This window comes from Manacus vitellinus, unplaced genomic scaffold (genome assembly GCF_001715985.3).
Source record: "Manacus vitellinus isolate BGI_N305 unplaced genomic scaffold, ASM171598v3 scaffold_144_pilon, whole genome shotgun sequence".
NCBI classification, from domain to species: domain Eukaryota; kingdom Metazoa; phylum Chordata; class Aves; order Passeriformes; family Pipridae; genus Manacus; species Manacus vitellinus.
Window position 1 is genome coordinate 46,341 of NW_021939031.1, and position 18,986 is coordinate 65,326.

Below are 18,986 nucleotides of genomic sequence, written 5' to 3' on the forward strand. Positions count from 1 at the left end.
GGGACCTCCTTGAACCCTCAATCCCGTGCAGTGGGACCCCTGGCACCCCCTACCCCAGCACTGACACCCCCTGCACCAACTTCCCTGGGAACCCCAAACCCCCTTCCCAGCTCTCCCAGCTCTCCCAGTTCCCCCTTTTCTCGACCCATGGACACCCCCAGACCCCCCAAATCTCCGTGTCCCCCCAGTTCTCCACTCCCTGCGTTACCTGGATGTGGCAGTGACGGAGCCCAGCCCGAGGATCCCTCAATTCCTGTCCATGGGATACGTGGACGGGATCCCCTTCGTGCGCTACGACAGCGAGCGGGGCCGGACGGAGCCGCTGACGCCGTGGATGGCGGCCGGAGCCGAGCCGGAATATTGGGACACCGAGACCCAGATCAATGGGAGGTACCGGCAAAAGGACCCCGACCACCTGAAGATGCTGCAGGGCCGGTACAACCAGAGCGGGGGTGAGTGGGGGGAGCCGGGGAAGGCGGGATCTGTGGGGCTGGGATGTGGATCTGTGGGGCTGGGATGTGGATCTGTGGGGCTGGGATGTGGATCTGTGGGGCTCCAAGGGACTGGGACGGGATGTGTGGATCTTCCATCAGACTACGGGAGTCCATAGGGCTGGAATGGGGCCCTGTGGGGCTGGGAGACACTTCCATGGGTCTCTGTGGGTCCGATTCCTCCCCCTCCAGGTCTCCACACGCTGCAGCGGGATTGCGGCTGTGAGCTCCTGTCCAATGGGAACGTCCGTGGATCCTATCGGGAAGGCTATGACGGGCGGGATTTCCTTTCCTTCGAGTTGGGATCTGGGAGCTTCGTGGCAGCCGACGGTGCTGCCCAGATCATCAAGAGGCACTGGGACTCTGATGGGATCACAGTGGACAGGTTGACAAATTTCCTGGAGCACACCTGCCTGGAAGTGCTCCAGAAACATGTCCAGTATGGGCAGGAGGTGCTGGAGAAAAAAGGTGGGGGCAGAATTCTCGTGGGAATGGGGAACTGGGGAATATGGGATTTGGGAAGGCGGATTTGAGAATGCAGGAATTCCCATGGGAATTCTGTTTACACATCTCGCCCTCATCCTGTTCTTGTGGGAATTCTGTGGATGGATCTTACTGCTGTCCCATTTCCTTGGGAATTCCATGGATAGATCTCACCATTATCCCATTGCAGAGCCTCCTGACGTCCATGTGTCTGGAAAAGTGGAACACGGGATCCTGACATTGTCCTGCCGCGCGTACGGATTCTACCCCGGGGTCATCGAGATCAACTGGCTGAAGGGGGATGAAATCTGGGATCAGGAGACGGAGTGGGGCGGGATCGTTCCCAACAGCGACGGCACCTTCCACAGCTGGGCCAGGATCGAGGTGCTGCCGGGGGAGCGGGAGCAGTACCGGTGCCGGGTGGAGCACGCCGGAATGCCGGAGCCCGGGATCTTCGCCTGGGGTGAGGCTGGGAACGGGGAATCTGGGAATTGGGAATTTGGAATGAGGAGTTTGGGAATGTGGAGCAGTGGAATGGGGGTTCCCCTCCTGTTACGTACGACCCGCCCCAGAAAAAGGGAGGGGAGTAACCCAGGTTTTTATCAATAATTCCCTTGGGGTGGATTAAAGTGAAACGACACTGAATAATCGGTGTCTGAAAACATATACTGGCAAGGTTTATTTTAACAATTCTGTATCAACAAGCATGCTAGCAGTTTGGGTGTTGTCATAAAACAATGCAATACAGAGATAACTTTGGGGGGGGGGAGAAACTGTTTAGGGGAGAGGAAAACCAGGATGAGAGTAAGGGAAAAGAGAAGCTGAGAGTATAAAAGAAATGGACATAGTCACCGCCCACTGGATCCAGCGATGCTTGAGAGCGATGGTCTTGATTCGCCGGCGGTGGGGGAGAAGGAGAACCCAAATTCTCAAAGTCACCACTCAGTTTATATACCCTCAGCATGCTTTTGCACCTCCCTGGCGTGAGGGGTTGTTTGCCTTTTAGGGCTTAGCACTGGAGGGAGGGATGTGTCCGATTGGCCACCTGAGGTGTCTTCTTGCCTTTTAGGGCTTTAGCCCCTCTGAGGCAACTCCTTGCCTTTTTAGGGCTTAGCCCACCTGAGGCATCTCCTTGCCTTTTTAGGGCTTAGCACTGAGGGGATGGGCTCAACTGTCCATCGGGGGTATCTCCTTGCGTTTTTAGGGCAAAAGTCAAAACCTGCAAACTCCTGGAATGCATAAATCATTAACTATTTCAGTCTCTGACACCCTCCCCCTTCTCACCATCCCACGCCTTCCAGAGCCGGAATCCGGCTGGAATCTCATCCTATTGGTGGTCACGGTGTCCGTCATTGCTGCCACCATCATCATCATCATCATCGGACTCATCCACATGAGATTTGGCATCCGGAAGCTCCAATCCGGTAACTCATGGGATAGGGATTGGGAAGAGGCACAGATCCATCCGGTGGCATTCTGGGGATCTTGTGCCACAGGTGCTGATCCCACTTTATTTCCATAGGGAAGAGGAAGAGATATGTTGTGGCCAATGGTGAGTACCAGCAGCGTATCCAGAACCTCTCCATGTGGATCCCGTGATGGATCCTGGAATGGGTCCAGGTGTGTGATCCAGGCCAGAATCTCATCAATCTTCTCTTTCCACAGGAACAGACATGGGAACTGACTGCTCTCTCACAGGAATGGAGCAGGATCCATGTGGTATTCCAGGGGGAAATTGGGGCAGGATAGATGGAGCAGGATTGAGACAGGATTCCAGATCAGGGCAGGATTCCAGAGTGGGATCAAGTGGAATTCTGGGGTGGGATCAGGGCTGAATTCTGAAGCAGGATCAGCTGGGATGGATGGAGTGGGATTGGGGTGGGATTTCAGAGCAGAATTGGGGTGGGATGGATGGAGTGGAGTCAGATGGGATGGGTGGAGCAGGATGGGGTAGGATTCTGGTGCAGTTCCTCCTCTCCATGGGCTCCACAGCTGGATCCATCCTGTGGGATGGGCACAGGGACATGGCGACTCTGTCCCCCACTCTTGTCCCAGCAGACAACAGGAACAGCTGTTCCTGTTGTCACTCTGGTTCTCCAGGGGTGTTTCTCTTTCATCCTCCCCAAGGGATCCCTCAGGAAAAGAACGTGTTGCAGTGGCTCCGCGTGTCGTGACACGGGCTCCGACAGAGCCGCGTGCGGGAAGTGCCGGGAGTGGACTTTTATTGAAGAAAAAGAGAAATTTAATTTAATGGAAATATATATACATATGTAAAGAAACCTTTGTAAATATTTTCCCCTTCCCCCAACACTAAATAGTTGTGTTTTGTCTGAAAACTCTCCACATGAGGTGAGAAAGATATCAAGTCCATGCCATCACTAAACCCTCTCACAGGAGCAAATTGTGGGAGGGGGGCTTGAACTTAGAAATTGGATTCTTGGGAGTTTCAAACCACCACAGGGGGGGACACAGAGGCTGGGGAGTCTGGCAGGACACTTCCTGGATAGAGCCTAAAATCTGGTCAGAGAATGCAAACAACCCAAGCTGGCTGTGCTGAGCTCCCACTGGTGCCAAGGGGCTGCTTTTAGTGTTGGGTTGTGCTAAAACCAGCCTGGTTTGCCCATTGCAAACACATACCCTGCTTTTGGAAGCAGCATTTGACTGATAAGCTGCTGGCTGACCTGGAGAAATGGGACTGGCAGTCAAACTCTTTATTACTGTAAAAGCCCAGTCCAACTTTCATGTGGCAGATTCTTCCAGACTTTCCTGGAGTGTGTAGAGCTTGTCCCGTGGAGCAGGGAGGCCTCTTCATGTTTACTGAGGGGTTGAGTTGTGGAGGATCACAAATCTGACTGGGAACGGTTCAAGGCCTGGAGGGATGTGTATGGGGCCTGAAGACTATTAATTCACAGACTGACTTGTTATTCCCCAGTTTATTACCAGTTTTATACCAAGTTCAATGTGCTCCCATGTTAATGCCCCTTGATTTATACTGTTCAGGGCTTGCCTGGACTTGCCCTCACGTTTTTCCTGCCAGAAGTTGTTTACTGCCTCGTTCTCCCTGGTTTTCCCGCTCATCTCTCACCGGTTGGCTGAGGGATGCCGCAGCGCAGAGGGAGCTCCCATCGGTCCTTTCCCCTGGATACTCCAGAGTCCCACCCATCTTTCTCCTATTCCCCAATCCCATTCTGCCCTGAGTTGTCAATCCCATGCTCCGCCCCAGTTGTGGAACCTCCCCTTACCCATACCCTATGTAACTCTCCATTTCCCCCAATAAAGTGGCATTGCACCCCTGACCTTCAACTGAGTCCGAACCCTTTTGTGCAGTGTCGCGTCCCTATTCCTTTTACCCTCGGGCCGTGGCATTGAGTTGCACGGAGTTATATCAGTCTCCACTAATGATTGTTTCTTTTTACCAGCTTTGATACAATTTGATGCAATTGCTGTACTAGAATTGCTTTGATACAGGGCACTATTTTGTGGTATATTATACACTACTGGTAAGTTTTTAGTGTTTATACTGTGTAGTAAACTATTCTGGTTAAGATCTTTCTTCTGTTCACTTGTCTGTTCATTTGTCATAATAAATAACTTTATACATATAAATATATCTGATTTGCTGTCATTAAAAGCTGATTCAATCACATCTCTATCTTTCCTTAAATCCTTTGTTAACGTAATCCAAGGCTGAGATTGGATCCAGCTGACCCCAGGCTCCTGTCTGAGCAGGAGTTTAGAAAGCCAGGGAGTCCTTTCTGCACCTCGGGACTCAACAGTAGGAACTTCTCTAATAAACTTTGTTGCAAAGCCTTCCACTCCCACCCACAACAATTTGGTGTAGTCAGCAGGATGGCAAATGATTTTGAGAAACAGACAAAAGGCTTAACAGAATATTTATGGAGGCACAGTCACACATTAACACAGATGATCGTTGGCCTGTGGATAACTGCTAGGAGTGGGAAAATATGCAAGGAAAATGTTTTTAGTGGGGTGATGAAATGAAATCAAAAGAGATGTAATGCATAATGAAACTGCGAGATCCACAGGCCCTGAGGAGACTGGTCCCTATGTGGGCAGAACTCTTGCATGACGTGGTAAACCATGCAAGGCACAGGGGCTGGGAAAATTATGCTGTGGAACACACCAAAAGGAGCCAGAAAACAACTGTGAAAACCTCCTGAAAGGCAGGTGAGGACTGTAAAGCATAACTCACCCAAGAGAAAAGAAAAATCAAACCCCTCTGTTCACTCAGAAGAACAACGAAACGAACTGCAGAAAAGAAATTAGAAAGACAAAAGCACAGTTTGAACTCTGTCTGACCACTTCTGTAAAGGATAATAAAAGTGTTTTTATAAATACATCAATAGCAAAAGGAGGGACAAAGAAAACCTCCATTCTTTGTTGGACACGAGGTTTGGGGGAACATAATTACCAAAGATGAGGAAAAGGCTGAGGTACTTAACACCTTCTTGGCCTCAGTTTTCAACAATAAGGCAGGTTGTCCTCAGGACAGGGGGCCTCCGGAGCTGGCAGACAGGGACAGGAGGCTGAACAGACCCCCTGTAATCCAGGAGGAAGCAGTTGGTGACCTGCTGAGCCACTTAGATGCTCACAAGTCTATGGGACCAGAGGGGATCCACCCTGAGGTGATGAGGGAGCTGGTGGAAGAGCTCACCAAGCCGCTCTCCGTCATTTCCCAACAGTCCTGGCTCACTGGGGAGGTCCCAGATGATTGGAAGTTGGCCAGTGTGACCCCCATCCTTAAGAAGGGCCAGAAGGAGGATCCAGGGAACTCCAGGCCTGTCAGCCTGACCTTGGTACCCAGCAAGGTTCTGGACCAGATCATCCTAAGTGCAAACCCACAGCACCTACAGGATGGACAAGGGATCAGCCAGCCAGCACAGGTTTAGGAGGGGCAGGTCCTGTCTGACACACCTGATCTCCTTTTATGACCAGGTGACCTGCCTGGTGGATGAGGGGAAGGCTGTGGATGTGTCTACGTGGACTGCAGCACAGCCTTGGACACTGTTTCCCATGGCACACTCCTGGAAAAGCTGCAGCCAAGGCTTGGACAGGGGCACTCTGCTGGGTTAAGGGCCCAGGGAGTGGTGGGGATGGAGCTGCATCCAGTTGGGATCTGGTCACTGGTGGTGTCCCCAGGGATCAGCGCTGGGCCCAGTCCTGTTTAACATCTTTACTAATATTGTGGATGAAGGGATCGAGTGTACTGATGCCTTAAGCCCCTAATAGTTTTTTTATTTTTCTAATATTTGTAAGCCTTATAAGTTTTATAAGTAGTGGAAGTAGACTCTAAAAGCAGCAACCCTCACTCCCTTGTCCCTTTCCCTGTAGCACCCTTAGTTTACACATTCCTTAACCCTCTTACCCCATTCTATGCTCCCTGTATCACTCCTACCCCCAAATCCAGTGTCAATGTTTAGTCTTTTGTCAAGGCAAGGCCTAGGTTGTTTGCAGAACAGCATATCAGGGCCTGAACAACAAAATGAAGTCAAGAACTGGGTGACTATGTACCCTTTGTGCTCTGAAGATGGTGAAGATGATGAAGTAGAGGGTCCCAAAATACACCCCAGACCCATTTCTCGGGGGTGGACCCGGGACGGTCCAGAGTAAAGGCCACAGGGTGGACACATTTGGGATTGGATGGATGGTGTTATAAAATGTAACATCTGGGGCACAGCGAGTGCGCGCATCATAACATCTTTGCCTTGGCATAATAAACCCTGTCTTATCTCACCCCTAATTAACTGCTCTGGAGATTTTTTTTAAGCATGGCATCAGTACCATCAGCAAATGTGCAGATGACACCAAGTGGGGGGAGAGTGTCAATCTGCTGGAAAGCAGGAGGGCTCTGCAGAGGCATCTGGACAGGCTGGAGAGATGGGCTGATTCCAAGGGGATGAGGTTCAACCAGGCCAAGTGCCAGGTCCTGCACTTTGGCCACAACAACCTCCTGCAGCACCACAGGCTGGGGACAGAGTGGCTGGAGAGCAGCCAGGCAGAAAGGGACCTGGGGGTACTCACTGACAGAGGCTGAACAGGAGCCAGAGTGTGCCCAAGTGGCCAAGAAGGCCAATGGATCCTGGCCTGGATCAGGAGCAGTGTGGCAGCAGGAGCAGGGAAGTGATTCTTCCCCTGGACTTATCACTGGAGAGGCCACCCCTGGAGTGCTGTGTCCAGCTCTGGGCCACACAGTTCAGGAAGGATGTTGAGGTGCTGGAGCAGGTCCAGAGAAAGGCAATGAGGCTGGTGAAGGGACTGGAGCACAAGTGCTGTGAGGAGAGGCTGAGGGAGCTGGGCTTGTTGAGCCTGGAGAGAAGGAGGCTCAGGGGAGACCTCATCACTCTCTACGACTCCCTGACAGGAGGTTGGAGCGAGATGGGGGTCGGTCTCTTCTCCCAGACAACCAGCAATAGGACAAGAGGACACAATCTTAAGCTGCACCAGGGGAGGTTTAGGTTGGACATTCAGAAGACTAGGTGCTTGGGCATTGGAATGGGCTGCCCAGAGAGGTGGTGGAGTCACCATCCCTGGAGGTGTTTAAGAAAAGACTGGATGTGGCTTAGAGCCATGGTCTGGTTGACAAGGTCGTGTTGGGTCATAGGTTGGACTCGACCTCATAGGTCTTTTCCAACCTAGTTGATTCTGTGATTCCTTCACAGCCCCTTGATTCCATGAGATTTTGCAGTGGTAAAATGGCCCTTTTATTCCATGAGATTCCGCACGTCACAATGGCCCCTTGGTTCCATGACTTTCCCTGAGCGTTCCAGGACTTTCCCTGAGCGTTCCAGGGTTCTTTTGGTTCCATGAGGCTTCTCAGTGCCACAATATCCCCTTGACTCCATGACGTTCTGCAGTGTCACAACAGCCCCTTGGTTCCACGAGGTTCTGCAGTGTCTGAGGGTTCCTTTGGTTCCATGAGGTCCCACAGTGTCACAATTGCCCCTTGATTCCATGATGTTCCACAGTGTCCCAGGGTTCCTTTGACTCCATAGGGCTGACACTGGGTTGGGAGACATAACAGATCTAATAATGGTTGCAGCAGAATGTGCCATAGAAAATTTCTGCGTAACCAAGCTGCCATGCAAAGAAACCAGCCAAGAAAAGAGACAATAAAGGCAGGAACTTGTGGTTAACAGAAGCAGCAAAGCAGGCAAAGGTGGGGTGTTACAAAGAATCACAGAATATGTTGAGTTGGAAGGAACCCATGAGGATCACCGAGTCCAACTCTTAGCCCTGCACAGGTCCATCCCCAAGAGTCACACCTTGTGCCTGAGAGCATTGTCCAAATGCCCCCTGAGCTCTATCAGCCTTGGTGCTGTGCCCATTGCCCTGGGGAGCCTGTTCAGCGCCCAACCACCTTCTGGGGGAACAACTTCTTTCTAAGATCCAACCTAAACCTCCCCTGACACAACTTCAGGCCATTCCCTCAGTCCTATCCCTGGTCCCCCCAGAGCAGAGCTCAGGGCCTGCCCCTCCTCTGCCCCTGCCCAGGAAGTTGGACCTGCACTGAGGTCTCCCCTCAGTCTCCTCTTCTCCAGCTGAACACACCAAATGCCCTCAGTGTCCTCACACACCTTCCCCCCAAGGCCCTTCCCCATTCTCATTGCCTCCTTTGGACACTCTCTAATGGCTCAATCTCTCCCTTCCATTGTGTCCCCCCAAACTGCCCCAATGGTGCAGGTGAGGCCGCCCCAGGGCAGAGCAGAGCGGGACAATCCCCTCCCTGGCCCGGCCGACCATGCTGGGCCTGATGCCCCCAGGCCAGGCTTGGCCCTCCTGGCTGCCAGGGCACTGCTGACTCAGGGCCAACTGGCCACCCAACAGCACCCCCAGGGCCCTTTCCTGGCACTGCTTTCCAGCCTCTCCTTCCCACTCTGTCTGTACATCCAGGGTTGTCCTATGCCAGGAGCAGAATCCCTTCCAGTCCCGTGTCCATGTCATTTATGAAGATGTTGAAGAGCACAGGAACTAAGATAGAACAACTGGAATCATACTGGGAGTGACTGGGAATATAGTGGAAGTGACTGGGATCATACTGGGTGTGTCTGGAACCATACTGGGAGTGGCTAGAATCATACTGGGAGAGACTGGGATTACAGGGCTGTGAATGGAACCTTACTGGGGGTGACTGGGATTACAGGGCTGTGAATGGAACCTTACTGGGGGTGACTGGGACCTACTGAGCCCATGCTGGGAGCCAACTGGGGACACACTGGGAGCAAGTTGTGGGCAAGTGGGATATAGTGGGAACAACTGGACTCATACTGGGAGTGACTGGGCTCTGGGAAAGGCAGAATAGGGAGGAGGGTGAGAGCAACCCCCCTCCCACTGCTCTGCATTCCCCAAATCCTTGTTCCCAGTTCCCACGCTGTCCCAGACGGGCAGATTGGCTCCAAGATCCCTTTCCCCGGGGACACTTCCCTGCCCTCTTCCCGCCTTCCTGCCCCTGGAAATCGGCACTTTGGAGCCTCATCCCATTGTTTCCTCCTTCTCTTCCCTATTATTATCAGGATCCCCCTGTACCCTTGTGGGAAGGTGGCTGGGGGTAACCATTCGAGGAAACTGAGAAGTTCTGTTCTCATGCCAACAGGAGTTCTAATGGCACAGAAATTCCAGGGTGAAAATTGAGCTGCTGCTCCTGGATGGGACATGGGGGCAGCTCCAGGATGATTCCGCGCACAACCGTCAGCACCTGCTCAGGGGTGGAAGGGAGGGAGGGCAGGCTCTGTGGGAATCCTTGCAGGGAGGGGAACTCGGGGGCACTTTGCAGCTGATAAACTGCACAGCTCCTGCCAGCCCAGGGAGAGAGGAGGAGGTGTCCTGCTGCTGAGCCAACAACTGTGGGGAAATCTCTCTCCTGGGGTGAACTTGTTTCATTAAAACCTAATTGTAATATTAACACACACCTCCTCCCTCTGGGCAGGAGCTCTAGATTTTATTGACTGTATCTTTAAAAGTGAAGTGAGAGGATTTTACACCAATCAGTAACAAAGATATTTATGACTAAAGTCACTCAAGCTCCACCTAAACATAAAGAAATAGTATAAAACTAAGTCAAGAATGGGGGAACAATGAGGCCAGACTCCACGGTAACTGTTGGATTCTGTGGATAGGCTGGACCTGTCTCTGCCCCACAGGGGCCTCTTGGGTCAGAGCCGCACTCTGGGCACTCGGAGCACTTTCCTTGGGACTAGAGCTTGTCTGGGCATTGCTTTGGATATGTTTGTGCAGTCGGACACTGTCACCAGCAACCCTGGAATCTGAGCCTGTCCAACTGTACATGAATAAAGGTTGTATTCCGCTCCCTGTCCATGTGAGTCCTGTCCGGGTGCTTGATCCATCGGGAAGGGCCATGGGGTGGGTGGGAGCAGTGGGATGAGCTCTGCCGGCAGGTCCTGGCTTTCCCCAGGGGGAGAGAAGTGGCCAGGTCCAGCTCCAGCTCCGTGGCTTGCTCAGGCGGTGATTCCAGCCGGGTTGGAGAGCCACCGTGTCCCTGTCCCCATCCCGCGGGATGGATTCCAGCCTGTGCAGGTTTTAATTTTTCTTAGCGGGTTTTTTTGGGGACACGAGTGACCCCGGCGGGAAAAGGGGGGGAGCAGAGGCGAGGGGGTCTCCAAAGGGCCGCCGGGGACGGCGGGAGATCGCTGAGGTGGGGCCGCGGCCGAGGCCTGGCCAGCAGCGCCCGGGCCGCCGTCCCGTCGGGCGAAATGCGCCAGGCCCTCAGCCCGGCCTGGGGCGCGGGGAGAGTCCGCGTCGTTGTGGCGGCGGGAGCCGGCAGAGAGGGAGCCGGGCGGCGGGGGGGGGCGGGGGCGGGAATGCCCAGTCGCAAGGCGAAGGAGAAGGGGCCGGAGCCGCCGGCGGTTGTCCGATGCCGCAGTGTCACGCATCCCGCCAGACGCGGAGAGGGCACCGGGAAGCGGCGGCGGCGGGCAGAGGCACCGTCGGGAGGAGCCGCCCCGGGGGTCACCGTGTCACTAGAGCGAGCTGCACGGGCGAGACCGGAGCCGAGATGTGGATTAGAATTAAAATATAACAATTAAAATAACATGGAATATATAAAAGCCAGCACACAGGGACCTCCGCCACCCCAGCGACTAAAAAGGGCGCACCGGAGAAGACACGGCGGGGCGAGGGCACCGGGGGGGGCTGTGAGGGGGCGATGACCGGCACGGAGGGGTCCCGGCCACCCCCTGTCACTGAAGGAGCTGCATGGCGGGACTGCGAGGTGTGAACAGAATAAAATATAAGGAATATAATAAAAGTGAATAAAATAAATAAAGAGCTGCGCTGAGGGGTTCCCGCCGCCCCCCGTCACTAAAAGCTGCACTGCAGGCGAGACGTGGTTAACGGAGCCACACCGGGGGTCACACACCGGGGGTCACCGTCGCCTCGTGTCACTGAAGGAGCTGCACTGCGGGAGCCGCGATGTCGGAGCCGGAGCGGCTGCGACGCGACTTGCCGCGCCCAGGCCGGCTGGGCGCGGCGCGCTTGACCCGACCTTGGGCGGCGCCCCCCGCGCCTGGCAAGGCCGGCCCCGAGCACCACGGAGCTGCCGCCGCCCCTGCCCCGAGCCGGGGCCCCTTCCCGGTGCTCCCAGTCTGCCCAGCCACCCCCAAGCGCCCCAGGAAGGGCTTCAGCTGGGGATGCCACACAAGTGCTGCTGGGGGGGCTCACCTCAGTTCGGTTTGGTTTGTTCTTCCCAAGCTGGGGAATCCGACTTCTGGAGTTTTCTGTCAGAAATCTGTCCCCTCCTGTGCTCGGCCAAAGGGACTGGGGGCTTTATCCCTTTTTGGGGCAAATAAAATCAATATGTTGAGTCCTGGCAGGACACAGCAGCCCTGCAGCCCGCGGAGCCCGGCCTGGCCTGTGCCTGGCAGAGGAACAAAGCAGCTCAGGGACTTATGAATCAGCGATTAATTAGCCTAAGAAATTGCTTCTAAATAGGGGGCAGGAGAAGTGAAGGAAGCCAGGGCTTCCACTGAACCAGTGCTGTGCCACACACACGTCTGGGAAAGCCAGGCCATGAGCTCCACAAAACTGTATTTGTATCTATTTATAGATAGATCTGGCATTTCATTGATTGATTCTCGAAATTTTATACTTCTTTTAATCAATTCTTTTGCCACCTCCCCCCAAGTCCAAATTTTATGTTCTCTGCGGTTGTGGTTGGGGGTTATTTTCTCCTCTAAGGTGGCTTCCCCATATGTGAGGCTTGCTATTTGTCCCTCTAGCTGGATGCCCATCAGGGATCCAGTTTCAGGGATTCAGGAAACCTCTAATGAGGGGAGTCATTCTTTCAGGGTCCACAGGCATCATCATAGGTGACTCATGTCATGGCGTGGCTTTAATTATTTATCATACATCATCTTGTAAGCAAGCAGCTTTCTGCACACTTTCCACAGTCTCATCAACATTCCCCACTATTGCCAGGGGATCTCCCCTTTCCAGGGGATTAAGTCCACCTGTCCCCCTGTATGAGGGACCAGGGAGCTTGGTTGTCTCCTGTCAGGAAGACCCCTGGTCCCCAGTACCCCTCTGCCTCTCTCTCTGATAATAAGATTTGGTCACCCCCAGTAAGGGAGATTCTCCAGACATGTTCAGTTTCAGATTCTTTGGAGGTTTGGCTCCATTATTTTTTCAATTTGGCCAGTTCAGTAGCTGTATACGGGATTTCTTTTGTGGTTATTTGAGATGTCTCGTCTTCCGAACCCTCATCTGTGTATTCTGTTTTAATCAGGGGGTGTAGCGAGACTTCCAGCTTCTCAAGTTGATGCAAGAACTGTAAGTCAGAGGTGGGGTAGGAAGTAGTTTCTTTAGGTGGCCCCGATTCTAATTCATTTTCCCCTTCTCTCATCAGTCTCTCATTTAGCTCCTGCAGGAGCATACAGGCAGCAACCCTCTCATTTTTCAATTCCTCCTGGAGGATATAGGCAGTAGCCCTCTCCTCCTCCAGCTGCAGCTGCAAGGTTTTGACTAGCTCTTGCAGTGATGCAATGGTCTCTATATCTGTTTTACATTGTTGTTCTCTGTTCTTAATTGCAGTTATTACTACAGCACCCAAAACTGCACAAACTATAGGTTTTCCCTTACCTTTTTTTCACTTTAGCTCCAGCCCGTAGGGCAGTAATTCTATCAACTATTGCTTGAATATTCCACCAGTTGCTCTGAGCCCATTCCATTCCTGGAATTTGCTTAGCACCAAATTCATTCAACAAATCAACAAGAACTTGTGCATTATGTTCCATATTATCACAGAAGCAGAGTGGTCATTCCTGGGGAGTACCTTGCATAAGTTACACCTAATTTCCAAATTCCACTCCTCTCAGAAAGGTATCTTGCATAAGCTATGTGCCCCAAAAGTGGACTGGTCATTTCTGGGGGGTACCCTGTGTAAGTAACAGTTAATTGCCAGAAAGGTGTCTTGAGTAAGTTATGTCTATTTTACAACAAACACACAGGAGTTGTCTTCCCGAGAGGCGCCTTGTTTAAGTTACTTTCCAATGTCCCACTTCTTGCACCTCAGGAGATACCTTGTTTTACACACTTGACAACAGTAATACACCTCATCTTGAGGGGCACCTTGCTTTAGTCACATCAGCAAAGCAGTCATACAGGTTAAAGAACGTAGTAGACTCTTAATCTTTTGTAACTAAAATAGAGCTAACCTGTAACCTTTTGAAAATAAAGCATATTTCAGGAATTATTTTTGGGACCGCAATACTCACGAGATGTACCCAATGTCAAAGTGATGGATGCAATATGATGCTTCAAACACCAGATAAAGGAATGGAACTGGTACAAACTGGACTAGTGGTCTGGCTATTAACCAAGATGGCAGAGAGCCTGCACAACAAGGAAAGTTCAAAAGTTTCACCAAGAGGAAGACCTTGAGCCTTCATCTGAAGACCCTCCAAGAAGACCCTCTGCATGATAATGTGCACGTGCAAGGAGGTAAGAAACCATGTAAATGAGTTCCGAGAAATAATTAGCTTAAACCTGCCCATTTCAAGAAAAGTAATTAATATGACTACTGTAAGTATTAATATGAATACTGTAACAGGCATGCACTGTTCCAACAGGCACACATGTTAGGAGGAGATATCCCCCGTGCTGCCCGGCCCTGTAATAGAGAATACCTGCTTAATGACACTTTGTGGCCATTGAGTTTCTTTGCTTTACAAGTAACTTCTATATCTCAAAATAATCAATTATTACAGTGCACAATTATCACCTTGGAACCAACACTCTCGCTTCTAGGGAATCCTGCCAACTATGCCAAAAATATGTTCCAATCTGCTTCGATGCAGGGGGGAACCAGGTTCTAAAACACTCCCATAAGCCAGGTTAAGGCACAAACGAGGCCAGATGCTGGATCCCAAAACGATAATTCAACTTTGTTTTGGAACACAAAAGAGCAGAGAGAAAGAAGGGAGATAGGACAGTGGGACAAGCTAAGGGGAACTGTTAAAAGCACAGGACAGGAGTTAGCAGCCCCACGAAGAGCCGCTGCCTTGCAAGCTGGTAGATCTCTGCTGGGCTTCTGCCCTGGTCGCCTTGTAGCCTCTGAGGAACGAACCCAACCCTAGGGGAAGGGGGTGGCAGCAGCTCCCGCAGCAGTCCTGCAACAGCTCCCCACAGTCCCCGGGCACGGCCTTAAATCCCCTCGCCGTGGGAGCCCTGGATGCCCCCTGGCCCGTTCACCGGGATCCAAGCAAAGGTCTCCTGGCACCGAGATGGGCCCCGAGTGTCCCTTGGCTGGTTCCCCGGTCTCCAAGCGAGATCCGCCTGGCACACCTTATTTGGGACAGTAAGTCCTTCCCATGTTTTTTGATTGTCACAAGTTTTTCTCTTTTTTGCCCCTCTGCCTGCCTCTGCTGGCTTGCTGGGAGCCTCCTGGAGCTTTTGCAAGGAGCTCGGCTCCTGCAGCAGCCCGGCTGTGGCACCAAGGCTTTTGAACTCCATGCTCAAGACAATGGGGAAGCAGACTCCATCTTGTCATCAGACTCCATCTTCTAATCACTCCATTACAAGGGGTCCTGGTGCTCCTTCCCACCCCATCCCTGGTGTCCCTGACTGGGCTCGGCATCCCCCTCTCCCAGTGTCCTGGTGGGTGGTAGAGAGGGCACAGCCCACTGCTCTCAGCCTGAACGGCACCTCCAGGGAGCTGCAGAGGATCCTGTGCCCCCTGCCAGGTCACCCACCCCCCCAGGGTCCCCTCAAGGCAGGGACAGGGTTTGACAGCCCAGAGCTGAGCTCAGGGTCATCCAGAGCCCAGATAAAATGGGACCAGGGCAGATGTTCAGGGGGTATGTGGGAGGCGGGAAAGGGGTTGTGGGAGCTGGGGAAGGGGATGTGGGAGCCAGGGAAGGGGATGTGGGAGCTGACAGGGGGATGTGGGAGCCTGTGCCACTGTTGCTATGCCACAACCCCCTGCACAAATGAACGAGGCTGTTCCCTGGCTCTGCTCTTTGGGGTGTTCAAGCTCGTTATGAACAGGGAGCAAAAAGCCCTTGCCGGGGGTGCCATGAGGTTTCTTCACCCACCACCCACATTGGAGTTGTCCCACAGATGATTCTGGGGCTCCTGCAGCAGCACCTTTGGGGGGATCAGGATTAGGGGGGCCCTGAGACCTCTCGATGCAGCCCCAGGTGAGCAAAGCCCCTGAGCAGACATGGGTGTGTCCCCCCTGCTGCAGAGGAGAGACCCCCCGGCCCCAGCACCACCTCTGCCCTGCCCAGCTTTGCTCCCTCCTGCCCCTTCCTCTGCTCTTGGGAAAGGGGAGAGGAAAAACTTGCATCATCTTCCTGCTTCCCAGCCCAGAAACAGTTTGGGAGCTTCAGCTGCTGCTCAACACCCACAGCTAGGGCTGGTTTGGGCATGGTTTTATATAAATTCTTGTTCCGGGACAGATGGAGCCTTTCCCTGGAGCAGAGGCCCTGCCCAGGGGTAGGAAATGGTTCTGTGTGGGGAAGGCTGGTGGGATCCATTCCCCCTGACCCACCCGTGGCACTCACAGCCCGTGGGTGAAGGGGATGGAGGGGCCCTTGGGAGGAGGTTTTTGAGCTGCTGTCTCCCCACTCAGAGGGATTTCCTGAAGCAGCTGCTTTGATTCAAAACAGGCCTGTGAAAGCGTGGGAGTCAAGACACCTGAGAGAGAAGAAAGGAGGGGAAAAGCTCTGAGGGAGATTTCTGTGCCTCCACCTCCTTTTCCCATTTCTTCTTCCCCCACCTGTTTCTCACCCCAAAAGACCCCAAGCTGCAGCCTGGAGCAGGAGGAATTTGGGGGTTGGGGACAGTAATAAAATGCTGCATTAAACCTTATTAAAAATTCAAGCATTTGGATAGGAAAAAACATCCTTTTGGGTCTTGCCTTTGCAAATACAGGCACGGGTTTCTCACCTGGAAAATATTTACCTGGGGAAGTACCAGGTGCTGGGGCTGCTAATAACTTTATTTACACTGGTGATGACAAGAATACCTGCTGGGCATTGATGTAGAAGGTTTAGACAGTAAGTACAGAAACACTTTGCAGTTGCCAGTGACTCGGCAGCAGAGTCCACAGGTACTCCTAGTCTGTCAGTCAATCCTTGTTCTGTTTTTGGGATTTTTTCCTAATAAATATTCCAAGAATTGCTCCTATGGGATCAGTTTTGCTTTGCTGAGGAGACATGTGACTTCTGAGGGCCTTGAGGAGATTATCAGCTTTCTGTGCTTTTATTTGAGGAGCACAGGAGCATCCTGATAAAGCCCACGACGGAGCAGGACCTGTGCAGGCCCTGGGAGCTCGGGGTGTTGTCCCAGATCAGCTCGTGGCAGGAGGAGCTGAGGGTGCCCCTGTCCCCTCTGTGGCCCCAGGGGTGGCAGAAGCCCCTCGTGAGGCAGATAAAGTCACGGACCTGACTTGGGGCCAGGATGGACAATTCCTGTGCCTCAAGCCCCCTCTGTGGGGGCCCCATGACCAGCGCTGCTGAGTGAGACCCTTTGAGGTCTCTGGGGCCACAGCAGCTGCAGGGACTCTGCTCCAGCACGGGCTTCCCACGGGCTCACATCCTTCTTTTTGGACATTCCCCTGCTCTGTGGGCTCCTCCTTGAGCTGCAGGGGAATCTCAGCCCTGGTGCCTGGAGCACCTCCTGCCCCTCCTTCTGCACTGCCCTGGGGGTCTGCAGAGCTGTTCCTCTCCCCTGTTCCCACTCTGCTCTTCTCTGCACCCAATTCCATCTGCACAAGGACTTTTTCCTCCTTCAATACATTCTCCCTGAGGTGTCACTGCCATCTCTGATGGGCTCAGCCTTGGCCAGCGGTGGGTCCATCCTGGAGCCAGCTGGAATTGGCTCTGCTGGACATGGAGGAAGTTTCTGGCAGCTGCTCACAGAACCCAGCCCTGGAGCCCCCCTGCTACCAAAACCTGGCCACGCAAACCCAATACACTGCCCAGCATGGATCACCTGGAATGTGGGTCACCAGGTCTGTGCCCAGCCTGGATCACCTCGAATGTGGGTCACTGTGTGTCCTAGTTAGGACAGCTGAGACCAGTTCATCACTGGATGGGTGTAACCCAAAACTGTGTATTCTATAGCCTTCCATGCCATTTCCCAGAAACTGTTTTCAATAGACTATTTACACCCTCTGCCCAGAGCAGCCTGACTCCTCAGGCTACAAAGTAGGTGTTAAGAGGCCTGCCATATAGAAGGGTGCCTCCCTGTTCTCACACCCTTTGTGAAACTCCCCGTCCTGAGGAAAGTACTGAGCATTCCTGCCTGAACTGGAGAATATATAATCTTGGAGTCTTGGGACTTTTTTAACCACTCGTGGGATCCAGAGGAAGACTGTAGATCACTAGTCTCGACTGGACTGCAAGCACCACCCTCGACTGGACTGCAACCACCACTCTGGACCAGACTGCAACAGCATCCTCACCAACAGGTTTTTCCCCCTCTCCCTTTACTTTGGACTCAGGGGGCCCAACAAACACCACTCTGTTCATGCCCCAGGGTGCTGGGTTATACATTTTGGTTTTGTGGGTTAAAACCAATTGTTTGTCTGTATAATCGTACTTATTGTATTGTTTTATTAAATTGTTATTCTGACTTATAATCTCTCTTTTGGGTTGAGTTCATTTTCCCCTGCTGGTTTACCTTTAAACCAGCACACTGTGGATCATCAAATGTGGGTCCTCTGATGGCTGATGGAGTTGGAGCAGCAGATGAAGCTCTTCCCACAGCTGAGGTGCTCACAGGGCTTCCCTTACTGGTGGGTCCGTTGGTGTGTGATCAAGGTAGAGCTCTGGGTAAAGCTCTTCCCACACTCCTCACACTTGTAGGGCCTCTCCCCGCTGTGGATACGCCTGTGCATGACAAGGTGGGAGCTGCGGGTGAAGCTCTTCCCGCAGTCGGTGCAGCGGAAGGGCCTCTCCCCTGTGTGTGTCTGCTCATGTAGGAGGAGATGTGAGCTGGTCTTAAACCTCTTCCCACACTCAGGACACTTGCAGGGCCGTTCCCCACTGTGGATCTTCTGGTGGTGGACCAGTTCGGAGCTCAGGCAGAAGCTCTTCCCACATTCCAAGCACTTGTAGGGCCGTTCCTCAGTGTGGACGATCTGGTGGCGGATCAGGCAGAAGTGCCAGCTGAAGCTGCTCCCACACTCCAAGCACTTGTAGGGCCTTTCCCCAGTGTGGGTGCGCTGGTGGTGGACCAGGTGGTCGCTCCTGCTAAAGCTCTTCCCACATTCCAAACACTTGTAGGTCTTCTTCCTGCTGGGAGGCTGCTCAGGGATCATCGGGTTGGAGCTCTGGCTCAAGCTCTGGCAGCCTTCCTGGCACAGGCTGGGTCTTTCCTCCTCAGAGCACCCTGGGCTGGCTTTAGAGACCCTCCTCCTGGGGTATCTTCATGGCTTTTCCTCCCCGCTGCCTTCCTGTGCCATGGAGCCCTTCAAAATGGCCTCTCCCACCAGGCTCTGCCGGGGGGATTTGTCCTCCGGGCTCTCCGTCCTCA

General features: G+C 53.0%; 2 protein-coding genes across 2 annotated transcripts in view; one reads left to right on the forward strand and one right to left on the reverse strand.

The window, feature by feature from the left end:
- LOC108638974 (class I histocompatibility antigen, F10 alpha chain-like) overlaps positions 1–4,580 on the forward strand; it is a 7,635-nt gene extending 3,055 nt beyond the window's left edge. The window contains exons 2-8 of the mRNA XM_029958168.1: positions 120–452; positions 684–959; positions 1,165–1,437; positions 2,276–2,398; positions 2,497–2,526; positions 2,640–2,693; positions 3,102–4,580. Coding sequence (XP_029814028.1) covers positions 120–452; positions 684–959; positions 1,165–1,437; positions 2,276–2,398; positions 2,497–2,526; positions 2,640–2,693; positions 3,102–3,148 — 1,136 coding nt within the window. The 3' untranslated portion in view covers positions 3,149–4,580. The remainder of the gene's footprint in view (positions 1–119; positions 453–683; positions 960–1,164; positions 1,438–2,275; positions 2,399–2,496; positions 2,527–2,639; positions 2,694–3,101) is intronic.
- Positions 4,581–18,084: 13,504 nt separating this feature from the next.
- LOC112840984 (gastrula zinc finger protein XlCGF9.1-like) lies at positions 18,085–18,879 on the reverse strand (the record flags this gene model as incomplete). The annotated part of the gene is made up of 1 exon (XM_029958171.1): positions 18,085–18,879. A coding segment is annotated over one exon (639 nt), but the record flags the coding sequence as incomplete, so codon positions are not given.
- Between the last annotated feature and the right edge of the window lie 107 nt (positions 18,880–18,986).